We start from the raw sequence: 12,079 nt of genomic DNA, 5'->3' as shown, positions 1-12,079 counted from the left end.
GTGGAATGTTATTTATGAATGATGTTGGTGGTTTGTTAATAGTATTTGTTGAATAAATAAAATGTGTGGTGATTGATACTATGGATATGAGAACATAAACATTCTTGCTTAGACGATACTGAAAATGTTTATCCCAAGTGCCAAAATTTATGGAATAGAAGACCTCCAAAAATAATGTAATTTCACTTTTTTTTGCTTTACTTGTAATGTAAATATTTGATAAGTTAATAGATGAAATAAATCTAGTGGGATGACTTGGGTTTTTAGAAGGTCCTTTCATATAATTAATGAAATTGTCTGTCTGGTTGTCCATTTCTTGTTTGTTTTATAAATTGACAAATAACTAAAGTCTATTGCATTTTGTAGTGTTATTGTTTTTTATAGATGTTGTTTGGTTAATCATACATTATTTTTGTAATTTTGTTGGATTGGCAGTCATGGATTGCACAAAAGAAGAAGGTTTCAAGAATGTAAGTAGATTTAATATTATGAAAACTTATAACTTTGTTTGAAAAGAGGTTATGATGGTTTTTTTGTTTTAAAATGAATTGTAGTTGCGATTGCGGGCATGGAGCGACACAAAACCGATAGTCGACATTAATTCTATACTACGACAAAGTGATAGGACACGTATCGAGGAGACTCCATTCAAGTGGTGTCTTTATATGAACAACCCAATTGAGTTTTGTAGTCCTTTGTTCAAGGAAATGGTTAGACGTTGGGTTTGTCGCAACGAATGTTTTGTTTTGAAGCAAACAATGGTACCATTTACAGTTGGCGATGTCTGCATGGGTTTAGGATTGGGTGTCGGTGGTTTATATGTAAATTTTGATGATGTTGTTTGTCATCAATTTTCTTCAAAGTCGTTCATTCTAAAAGATGTCATACATAGGATAAGGTTCTTAATACAAAATAATGACATGGATGTTGATTGTGTTTGTCGTTTGTATATTTTAGTTTGTTTTATTGTTTTTTACTTTCCTAGACATTCAAAGGGAGTTAGTAACATGCCTTTTACAGTATTAGATAACATCGATAATTTGTACCAATATAATTGGACAAAAGTTGTACACACATTTGTGTTAAATAGTTTAGGAAATGCGTCAAGGATGATAAGGCAACGTGACATAAGGGACTCCCTAGGTCTTAGTGGGAATGTTGCAGTGTTACAGGTAACACATTTAAAATTTGATTACGTTTCATGTGGCTGTAATTTGTTTATTATATGATTATCGTTTTGGTTAATATTTGTTTTTTAGCTTTGGACCGTTGAACGTTTGGGTTTAGCGGATAGTGAACATCACATTGTCTTCCCGAGAATAATAAATTGGCCTTCGCTTAAATTAAGGTCAAACAAAATAGAGGACTTGTTTAAAAGGAAAGAGGTAAGTTAGTTGTTATTTTTATTTACATTTATACGAATGTAATACATGAATTGTGTTTTTTGTTATTTAATGATTAGTTATATTTGGATGTTTATAGATATGTTGGGAATGATTTTTGCGGGAGGAGGACCGTGGGAACCCAATAATTCGTGCGGCCCTTCATTTGGAAGAAGGGCCAATACCGGAAGATGATGGACATGAGTTAGGGTTGAGTTGGGAAGAAGTGGTGATGAAGAAAATTGAAGACAACCGAAGAAAAATGGTTGAAATGAATAAAGAGTTAAGAACTTTGGCCGCAATGGTAGGTGTTGGGAAGGAAGAAACATAACAACCTTCTTTTTTTGAAGAGGGTGATAGATGTGGTGTTGATGTTGATGTTGAACGTGATGATGGTCAAGGTGATGATGGTGAAGGAGATGATGTTGAAGGAGATGATGGTAAAGCAGATGATGGTCATGTTAATGGTGGAGCAAATGAGGAAGCTCAATGTTTTGAAACAGTCATATATACTGATGTGGGTGGTTGTTTGGAGGAAGAGAAGGAGGACGTTGAGGACGTTTTGGATGTTGCACCTCTTGTACGCATTGTGGCACGACATCATGAAATAAATGAGGATGGTCATTTATTGAATGTAAATCGAAAATACTTGTACAACTTGGTTATTCCATTTAAGCTTCCTTGGAGATAATGAATTTGACAATTTTAAAATTTTAAAGATTATTTATTAATAGTGTTATGATGAAAGATGTTGACTTATGTTATTTTATTGTTTGAAGGGTTGTTTCTGAAATTTGCGGTCAAACATTTCACACTCAGGAGTGTTATTCTTTTGGACCTAGGATGCAACTTGGCAACATGGTAATAATGAAATTTGGTGTGTTAATTTATGTTTTAGTTTATATGTTAGTTGTATTGTGTAGTATTAACAAGTTGTTGGTTTTGTAGGGGATTTTGTTTGCCACATCTGTGTTCATGTTCTTTGAAAGAAGGAGTACTGGAGTAGTTAAAAGGATATGTTTTAGTCCATTATATGCGGTTGGTCAAAATAATAGTTATTTTATGCTCTAAATATTGTATTGACATGAGAAATGAAAGTTAACTATGTGATTTGTTTGCAGACCAATGTTTTAATTGACTCAAGAAAGAGAAAGAGTAATCGCAAAGTTTGGTCATTGAATGACTACTCTAACTACTTCCAATCTAATATCATCAGATTTGATGACATTGTCAATGCCGAATTTGTTAGTGCAATTACATTTGATATAATGAATTTGAATAGTTTGTGGATGGTTATTCGGAGTATTTAGTGACCAAATTTTTGTTTTTGTAGTTGTTTGTCACAATTATCCATGACGGTCATTGGTGATTCTACGTTGTGAAGATTCCATTACTGGAAATGTTTACACTGGACTCTTTTGGGCACAAAAGAAAAGAACGACAAAAGATTGACAATGTCATTGTATGTGTAGTAATTGATGTTTACTTTGTAATTATAAATTTATAAGGGGACTATCTTGTTTTTTAGGCACAAAATCTTGCAATGCTTTTTGGACATTTGTTGAATAGTTCCGAACACAACAAACCATCATTGGACGTACAACACTTGCAGACTCCAATCCAACCTAACAAGTATGTTTGTAATGTGTTTTTTTGTAAACACAATATTGTATTGTAGTAGAATTGATATGTTAAATATCATTATTTTGTTGTTGGACTTTATTTGTTGTAGATTTGATTGTGGAGTAATTGTTTTGAAAATTATGGAGTTGTGGATGACATTGAGAAATACCAAGGAAACACAATGCCCACTTACACAACTGTAAGCTGTAAAAATTTATATGTTGTAGATCTTTCATACCAATGTTGCATTTTATTCATATGTCCTGCAATATTGTTTTTGCAGGAAGAACTACAACAAGTTAGGGAGCAATATGTTTGTGAATGGATTTTGGATGTTGACAACGTGCGGAGGAATCAAGTGCCGCAAGATTTGGGCATTTTGTAGAATGTTGGGGATTAGTGATGAAAGAACAGTAGTTGTTATATTTTGATATTTTTTTATTGGTACAACATGACTTTTTGTTTGAAAAATTGTTGACAAATATATTAGGCACTTGAAACTGATTTTGGAGTACATTACTGACTTTCCTGTGCAAAAAGTTGAAGTTAAGTACCCACTTATATCTCCTTTCGTACCATTTATGTTCCTGCATGATGATTGTTACTAAATATGTCTGTTATGGCAAAAACATGTTAATAAATTGATAAATAATTATTTCGAAAATACTTTGAAGTGAAGAAATTAATGAAAAAAGTAATTGAAAAAAAATAAAGACAACAAAAAATGAGTTTGTAGATAACAAAACAAATAATAGTTGAAATATGTAACTAATAATAAATAAATGACAATTCATATAAAACATCTCCAGAATAAAGCAGGATGTTCTTTTATCTATTTTTGGAATTAGGGCAAGGAAGAGGGGGGAAGCTGTGTAACTAGAGTTGTGTAATTCTTATAGCTAAATCAATGCTGCCCCTGCAGCCATTGCTCCAATTGCTCACTACTGTTTTCAATATGTACTTCACTACGACAATGTACTATTCAATGTTCAAAGCATCAAGTTTCTCTGTTTGAATCTTCAAATAGTGGAAGTTTGTAATGCTATCAATAAACTTAAATGAAAAAAAAAATTAAGAAAAGAGTAAACAAACTTTATAATAGATGTTTGTATTGGTGATCAAAGATCATCTTACAGTTAGTGGATTGCCTAATGACTTTCCAGTTTGAGGGTCCCAACAAATAAGTTCACCAGCCTTGCTCCCACTTACAAGATACTTTCCATCCAGTGACCATGCAATACAAAGTACCCAGTTCTTGTGTCCTACATAAAATGTAAACAACTATAATGCTATATATGACTCGTTAAAATTGCCGAAACATAATGAAACTATAGAAATTGATATTAATTTAAGGAAGGATAAAGAATAGCTCTTTACAGCAGAGTAGACCATTGTAATTCTCCCAATACTATAATTCTCAGCCTTCACAGTCCCTATCCTTCCCTCTTATTATTTTCTCATTCCTTTGCAATAACCCCCACCCTCCCACTATTCTTTGCCAGCTTAGAATTCCATCATGATCCAGATTTAATAGCATGAACATTCCCCTTAGCAGTAACACACTGCTTCTCATCGAGAACCTTCAACTAATTATAACTTCTTTTACCATTTAGTTAAATTGATCATTTATATTCTTGTACTTAATTAGCAAATACCAAGAACAACTTAACATTTTTAAATGTCAAACCTTTGCAAGTGTACAATGGTGTCTGAGTGGTCAAGTCCCAAAATCGAACACTAGTATCACTAGAACCACTTGCCAGTTGTCGTCCATCAGGACTGAAGGCAACACTAAGTACAACTTCGGCATGACCTAAAAATATAAACAACCGCAAAAATATGAATTCCAGAAAATTCAAAGAATAATACAAACTTGTGCTACAATCATCAACATCCAAACCACACTGTTGTCTCTCATAGTTTAGCAAGCACAATACAACATTGTGCCACTACGAATGGGAAAATACACAATATGTCTCACATACCAGAAATAGTTGCAGAACAGCGATTCACAGGACGAATCCGGAAAATAGCTTGAGGTTCACAAACTATAGGCAAAGCCTTCTCCACCGAGACTGGAATAGTGTTAAAGTAACATTGCAAAGGAAAAGAAAAACATCATTACAAGTGCGTAATGCTTTGTATCAATTCTTTAGAAAGATGAGGATTTTTTTTTTCTCAAAATGTGTTAAATGTAAAACATTTCATACTAAAGATTCGATAAATCTAAATATCTCAAACAAGCACATTTAATCATATTCAGATTTATAAGAAAGAAAGCGGAAGCAGAAAGACCAACCTCCAGCCATTGTTGTATGCTTGCTTAAATTCTGGTTTCTGAACCCTTGCTCGTAAAATACGATGGTGATGTATATGAAGTAAAGAGTAGGCTCAGTGACCTGATATGAAATTTTCTGTAGTGCTCCAAAAAACCATCACAGAGTATTTTTATAAAGTTAGAAGAGATTGTTGTGGGAATAATGGCACACCCACACGTTTGAAAACGGTTTTTATTTAAAATGGACCACTTTCAGAATATTAACTGCTTTTAAAAAATTAACTAAAAAGGAAATAAAATAAATGGGATAAATATATTCTTAAAATGTAACATCTTTCCTGTATAAGGCTAACATTCTCCCACTTGGTCCATTTTATTCAACCATCAAACGTAATAAGAGACCAAATATATGAATCATGGTGACAGTTCCTCTAATAATGAGTATTATCTCCCATGTATTACGATGTATTTAGTCTCACATCACAAGCTCTTAACTCTAATGAATAAACCATATGTCTATTCTAGGTCACAATTAAATGAGTTTTCTCAAAATAACTAATTATGTGCACAAATAATTGAGAAAACATTAAACTGAATAAGAGTTTTATCAAAATGAAAGTACTTACAATGATTGTCATATCATGGAACCAAGTCCCATTCGTGTTACATGATCCTTAAAATTCTTTGGTGGCATGCCTTTAGTTAAAGGATCAGCAATCATCAACTCTGTGCTAACGTGCTCAATGACCACTTTCTTTTCTTTAACACGTTCTCTTATGGCTAGATATTTAATATCGATGTGTTTACTTTGACTTCCACTTTTATTATTCTTAGCCATAAAAACAGCAGCAGAGTTATCACAATACAACTTCAGTGGCCTAGCAATTGAGTCCACAACTCTAAGCCCAGATATAAAACTCTTCAACCATACACCATGTGAAGTAGCCTCAAAACAAGAAACGAACTCAGCCTCCATAGAAGAAGTAGCAGTCAAGGTCTGCTTTTTGCTACTCCAAGATATAGCTCCACAAGCTAGCATGAAAACATAGCCAGATGTAGATTTTCTAGTATCAACACAACCAGCAAAGTCTGAATCAGAGTAGCCTACCACTTCCAAATTATCAGTTCGTCTATACATGAGCATGAAATCTTTTGTTCCTTGAAGATATCTCATTATTTTCTTTGTAGCTTTCCAGTGGTCAACACCTGGATTACTCTGATATATTCCTAAAACTCCAACTGCAAATGCAATGTCAGGTCTAGTACAAACTTGAGCATACATAAGACTTCCGATAGTTGAAGCATATGGAATATTTTTCATCTGTTCCCGCTCAAGATCATTTTTCGAGCATTGACTTAATTCAAGTTTGTCACCCTTTACAATGGGAGCTACACTTGGTGAACAATTCTTCATGTTAAACCTCTCTAAAACTTTGTTGATATAGGTCTCTTGAGACAAACCCAAAATGCCTCGAGATCTTTCTCTATGGATCTTAATGCCAATGACATAAGATGCCTCTCCCATATCCTTCATGTCAAAGTTCTTTGAGAGAAATTGTTTCACTTTATATAGCAAACCCTTATCGTTGGTTGCAAGCAAAATATCATCCACGTATAATACAAGGAAACAAATCTTACTCCCACTGACCTTTTGGTATATACATTGATCCATGACGTTTTCTTCAAAATCGAATGAAGTGATAACATCATGAAATTTTAGATACCATTGGCGGGAAGCTTGTTTTAATCCATAGATGGATTTATTAAGCCTACATACCAAGTGCTCATTGCCTTTAGAAGAGAATCCTTCAAGTTGTTTCATGTAAACCTCTTCCTCTAGATCACCATTAAGGAATGCTGTTTTCACATCCATTTGATGTAACTCAAAATCAAAATGAGCTACTAATGCCATAATTACTCGGAAGGAATCTTTCTTAGATACAGGAGAAAAGGTCTCTGTGTAGTCAATTCCTTCTCTTTGAGTGAATCCTTTGGCAACAAGTCTTGCCTTATGTCTCTCAATGTTGCCTTTTGAGTCTTTCTTGGTTTTAAAGACCCATCTACATCCAATGGATTTTACACCATCAGGCAACTGAACGAGATCCCAGACTTTGTTGGATGCCATAGAACCCATCTCGTCTTTCATGGCATCATACCATAGTTTTGATTCTTTAGAACTCATGGCTTGTGAAAACGTTTCAGGATCATTTTCGGCTCCAATGTTGTAATCCGATTCTTGTAAATACACTTCATAATCACTAGAAACTGCTGGTCTTCTGATTCTAGTAGATCTTCTTAATGTTGTGTCAACATCTTGATGAGAAGCTTGTTGTTCAACTGGTTGTTCAACATTTACTTGTTGCTCCCCATCAACAACTTGATCTATATTATCATTCTCAGCAATTTGTGGAACTTCAATTATTGGTTGTCTAATTTGCTTTTGAACTAGAGGAGCGTGAATGACTACCAATCTTTCATTTGATTGAGAGGTTTGAGCTTCATAGTGATCTTTTTCAAGATCAGCGTCTTGATTTAAATCACTCCCACTAATCAAATCATTTTCAAGAAACTTTGCATTTCTTGATTCCACAATCTTAGTGTTATGAGTTGGACAATAGAATCTATAACCTTTGGACCTTTCAGCATATCCAATGAAATACCCACTAATAGTCCTTGGGTCTAGTTTCTTCTCTTGTGGATTATAAATTCTCACTTCAGACGGACATCCCCAAACGCGTACATGTCGTAAACTAGGTTTCCAACCTTTGAATAACTCAAAAGGTGTTTTTAAAACAGCCTTAGTTGGGACCCGATTTACTATATACACAGCCGTCTTAAGTGCTTCAGTCCACAAGAACTGAGGAAGTTTTGAATTACTCCTCATACTTCTCACCATATCCATCAAGGTTCGATTTCTTCTTTCTGCTACACCATTCTGATCTGGAGAGCCAGGCATGGTATATTGGGCAACAATCCCATGTTCTTGAAGAAATCTAGCAAACGGACCAGGTGCTTGTCCATTCTCCGTGTATCTACCGTAGTACTCTCCACCTCTATCTGACCTGACAATCTTAATTTTCTTTCCACATTGTAACTCTACTTCAACTTTAAAAACTTTAAAGGCATCTAAGGCTTCATCCTTAGAACGAAGTAAGTACAAATACATGTATCGTGAGTAATCATCTATAAAGGTGGTAAAGTATTTTGGACTACTTGCGTCCATATCCGGACAACAAATATCTGTATGAATAATTTCTAGTAAACTTGAACTCCTCTTAGCACCTCTTTTGGACTTGTTAGTTTGCTTACCCTTAATGTAATCCACGCAAGTTTCAAAATCAGTAAAATCCAAAGTACTAAGTACTCCTTCATTTACTAATCGCTTAATTATCTCAATGGAGATATGTCCCAATCTACGGTGCCATAAAACAGAAGAATCCTCATTCATAACACATCTTTTTAACCCAGCGGAAACATGCATAGAACTATAAGCAGCGTTGTTTTGCAATTTAATAAAGTAAAACCAGAATCCATAAAATTAAAGGAAAAACCCAAAGGTGCAAGTTGTGAAATAGAAATCAAGTTCTTGCTAAAACTAGGAACATAAAAGGTCTTTTCTAAACATAAAACAAAACCACTGCTTAAAACTAAATTGCACGTCCCAATGGCTTCAACATGTGAACTCATCTTGCTTCCTGAATAGATGTGTTGCTCACTTCCCATTGGTTTCCTTAGGTTTTCCATACCCTGCAAGGTATTAGAAACATGGATTGTAGAACCAGAATCAATCCACCATGTGTTATGATTAAAACTAGTCAAATTAGATTCATAACAGACAAAAGCAAACAAATTAGCTTTCTTTTCAAGCCAATCCTTAAACTTTTGACATTCCTTCTTCATGTGTCCCTTCTTTTTACAAAAGAAACATCTGGACTCCTTCTTAATAACTGGTTGAGCAGGAATCTTTCCCTTCTTATTAACTTGGTTCTTCTTATTCTTAAATGAAGTGGTCAAGTTCACCTTCTCCCCTTCTTCAATCAATAGCCTTTCTTCTTCTTGAACACACATGGTCAATAATTCATTAATCGACCACTTGTCCTTATGTGTGTTGTAAGAGATTTTAAAGGGAGCGTAATGGTGAGGCAAAGTGCCCAAAATATAGTGCACTAGGAAAGAATCAGACATGGTAACTTCCAAAGCTTTTAGTTGAGCCACAATGTCCCTTATGCGCATGATATGATCACGCACTCCCTTAATACCAGTGAGCTTTAAGGATGAAAACTGCATTATAAGAGTGCTGGCAAGAGATTTATCAGATGTCGTAAACTACTCATCAATAGCCCTCAGTAAATCCTTGACATTCTCATACTGATCAACCGAACCCCGGATTCCAGTGGAAATATTGGTTTTTATGAACGTTACAGAGAGACGATTTGACCTCTCCCATTTTTCATAAAGTTCAATGGCATCTGAAGTGCTAGTCTCAGTAATACCCGGTGGTTCAGGTTTTCTAATAGCATAGTCTATGTCCATCCAGCCTAAATGAAGAAGAACTCTCTCCTTCCAAATCTTATAATTATCTCCTTTCAATTCGGGAATACCACACTTGATATCAGAAATATTCACAGATTGAGAAACTGCAAATTCAAAATTTTCATGTTCATTATCAAAATTTGAGACTAAAATAAATATCATGTTTTACCAATGTAAAACATGTCTTTACCAATGAGTCTATTAACATAAAACTTGCCTGTGGGCTAAAGTCTTACTCAATTAGACAACTATTAAATTATATCACATTCCTAATTCCTGTGGGAAAATTAAGAATTATAATAAATATTTTATCCTAATTAATCATACAAATGTAAGGAAAATCCTGTGGGTATATTTCATCACATTATATATAATTAATTACAATTAATGTTTCAATAAAGTGATCTTTATAATATAATTTAATTAATTAAAAATGATGTGGCTACTCTCTAATTATTAAAAATATATTTATCATTAAACATTAAATTCTCTCTTATATTTAATCTAAATAAAATATAAGAGTCATATTATAAATATATAATATTTAAAAATTATTATACTAACGTATAATATCCACGAACATTTTTTTAATCCTAATTGCCTATATATAATATTCAAAATTATTATACTAACGTATAACAGCAATATATTATACGTATAACAGCAATAAGAAAAGGCATCCAATATCTAACATTAAATATTATATATTTATATATATGAAAAGCAATGCGCAGAATGAAAAGAACTGTGGGTTGTATTAATTAAAACCAGAAGCATACCAATCTCCAGTGTGCGCGTATGTGAACAACAGATAAAGAAGAAAAATAAAACTGAATATAATTTTCTGAAAGATGCCCAAATTGAAATGCAAAAATAAATGTCCTCTCGATCATCTTCAACCTCCAGCATGGTTCCAACAAGGCATATTTAAACACGAACCCAATAATATATGAGGGTTTTAGCATCAAAATTTCACAGAAAATTTTCTTCTTTCGATTTAGTTTAAAAAAAAAAATTGATAAAACTAAAAACACAATACGCATAGGAGTGAACCAGACAAGGCAGAGGAAAAATAGCTCTGATACCAAATGTAAAACATTTCATACTAAAGATTCGATAAATCTAAATATCTCAAATAAGCACATTTAATCATATTCAGATTTATAAGAAAGAAAGCGGAAGCAGAAAGACCAACCTCCAGCCATTGTTGTATGCTTGCTTAAATTCTGGTTTCTGAACCCTTGCTCTTAAAACACGATGGTGATGTATATGAAGTAAAGAGTAGGCTCAGTGACCTGATATGAAATTTTCTGTAGTGCTCCAAAAAACCATCACAGAGTATTTTTATAAAGTTAGAAGAGATTGTTGTGGGAATAATGGCACACCCACACGTTTGAAAACGGTTTTTATTTAAAATGGACCACTTTCAGAATATTAACTGCTTTTAAAATATTAACTGTAAAGGAAATAAAATAAATGGGATAAATATATTCTTAAAATGTAACCTCTTTCCTGTATAAGGCTAACATTAAAAGCAAGTAAATAAGTGAATTTACAACGAATTAAGAAAGAAAAAGAAATAATTTATTGTAAACAATAACATGACTAACCTTTGTTTTTCTGCAAGTATGTTTCAAGTGGCGCAATGAGCTCCTCATCTGATATATAGAAAGCATACGACAACTTCTCTTCCTAAAATGAAAGCATAGATAATCGCTCAATGTTATAAATAATAAACAAAATGTAAAATAGAATTTGAGAAGGATAACGGGACTTGCTTACATTGCTTTGACGCTTATTAACAATCTGATTAAGGTGTTGAGGGCCAGCATTCTGAGGTAGGTACATGGGAGAGCCCAAAGGAGTTCCATCTGTGTCTGTCAAAAGACACATCACGTTGTTGATTATCTCCCTCTTCTCAACCATAGTCTCTGTCTCTACCTCCATTTTTCAGGGATTTTTCTTCTCTTTAGGGTTTTCGAAAGTCTTTAGTCTTTTAGAAAATTTTATATAGCATTAATAGCATGCCATTATGTGAAAAGTAAAAAAAAAATCATAATAATCCCAAATAATATTTTATAATTGCATAATACTAGGAATTTGATTATTCTTTCTCTACAAAAACTCGATTTGAGAATCCAGCAAGCTCAGAGAAATAAAATAATCTTTTGAAAAACAAAAACTTAAGTGTTTCCATTTATGATCTTCTAATACTAAGAAATGTCTTTTCTAAAATAGTTTGATTATTTAAATATAATATTTA

At 33.3% G+C, this 12,079-nt stretch overlaps 2 protein-coding genes and 1 pseudogene across 2 annotated transcripts; 1 reads left to right on the top strand and 2 right to left on the bottom strand.

Moving 5' to 3' along the window:
- Positions 1–758: 758 nt before the first annotated feature.
- LOC124831486 (uncharacterized) lies at positions 759–3,436 on the top strand. Its single transcript, XM_047305481.2, has 11 exons — positions 759–898; positions 986–1,172; positions 1,260–1,385; positions 1,513–1,686; positions 1,735–2,016; positions 2,331–2,420; positions 2,504–2,674; positions 2,767–2,844; positions 2,911–3,014; positions 3,115–3,204; positions 3,289–3,436. Exons 1-11 carry the CDS (start codon positions 759–761, stop codon positions 3,434–3,436), a joined length of 1,590 nt encoding a protein of 529 aa, XP_047161437.2.
- Positions 3,437–4,046: 610 nt separating this feature from the next.
- Positions 4,047–11,763, bottom strand: LOC148199348 (notchless protein homolog). The gene is made up of 5 exons (XM_088112265.1): positions 11,599–11,763; positions 11,427–11,508; positions 4,991–5,080; positions 4,693–4,818; positions 4,047–4,267 (listed from the first exon to the last, which is right to left on the bottom strand). The coding sequence occupies exons 1-5, from the start codon at positions 11,761–11,763 to the stop codon at positions 4,131–4,133; spliced, it is 600 nt and encodes a 199-aa protein (XP_087968391.1). The 3' UTR covers positions 4,047–4,130.
- LOC148199349 (uncharacterized) lies at positions 8,996–9,816 on the bottom strand (annotated as a pseudogene).
- Positions 11,764–12,079: the final 316 nt, after the last annotated feature.

This window comes from Vigna umbellata, chromosome 4 (assembly GCF_029865625.1).
Source record: "Vigna umbellata cultivar VRB3 chromosome 4, Vumbellata_1.0, whole genome shotgun sequence".
NCBI classification, from domain to species: Eukaryota; Viridiplantae; Streptophyta; class Magnoliopsida; order Fabales; family Fabaceae; genus Vigna; species Vigna umbellata.
This window is presented reverse-complemented; position numbering and strand designations above follow the sequence as displayed.

Coding starts and splice junctions, on each gene's coding strand:
- LOC148199348 (XM_088112265.1), bottom strand. CDS start 11,763: ATGGAGGTAGAGACAGAGACTATGGTTGAGAAGAGGGAGATAATCAAC. Junction 11,509..11,598: donor TTAATAAGCGTCAAAGCAAT/GTAAGCAAGTCC, acceptor CTTTCATTTTAG/GAAGAGAAGTTGTCGTATGC. Junction 5,081..11,426: donor ATACTTGCAGAAAAACAAAG/GTTAGTCATGTT, acceptor ACACTATTCCAG/TCTCGGTGGAGAAGGCTTTG.
- LOC124831486 (XM_047305481.2), top strand. CDS start 759: ATGGTACCATTTACAGTTGGCGATGTCTGCATGGGTTTAGGATTGGGT. Junction 899..985: donor GATGTCATACATAGGATAAG/GTTCTTAATACA, acceptor TTACTTTCCTAG/ACATTCAAAGGGAGTTAGTA. Junction 3,205..3,288: donor CAATGCCCACTTACACAACT/GTAAGCTGTAAA, acceptor TTGTTTTTGCAG/GAAGAACTACAACAAGTTAG.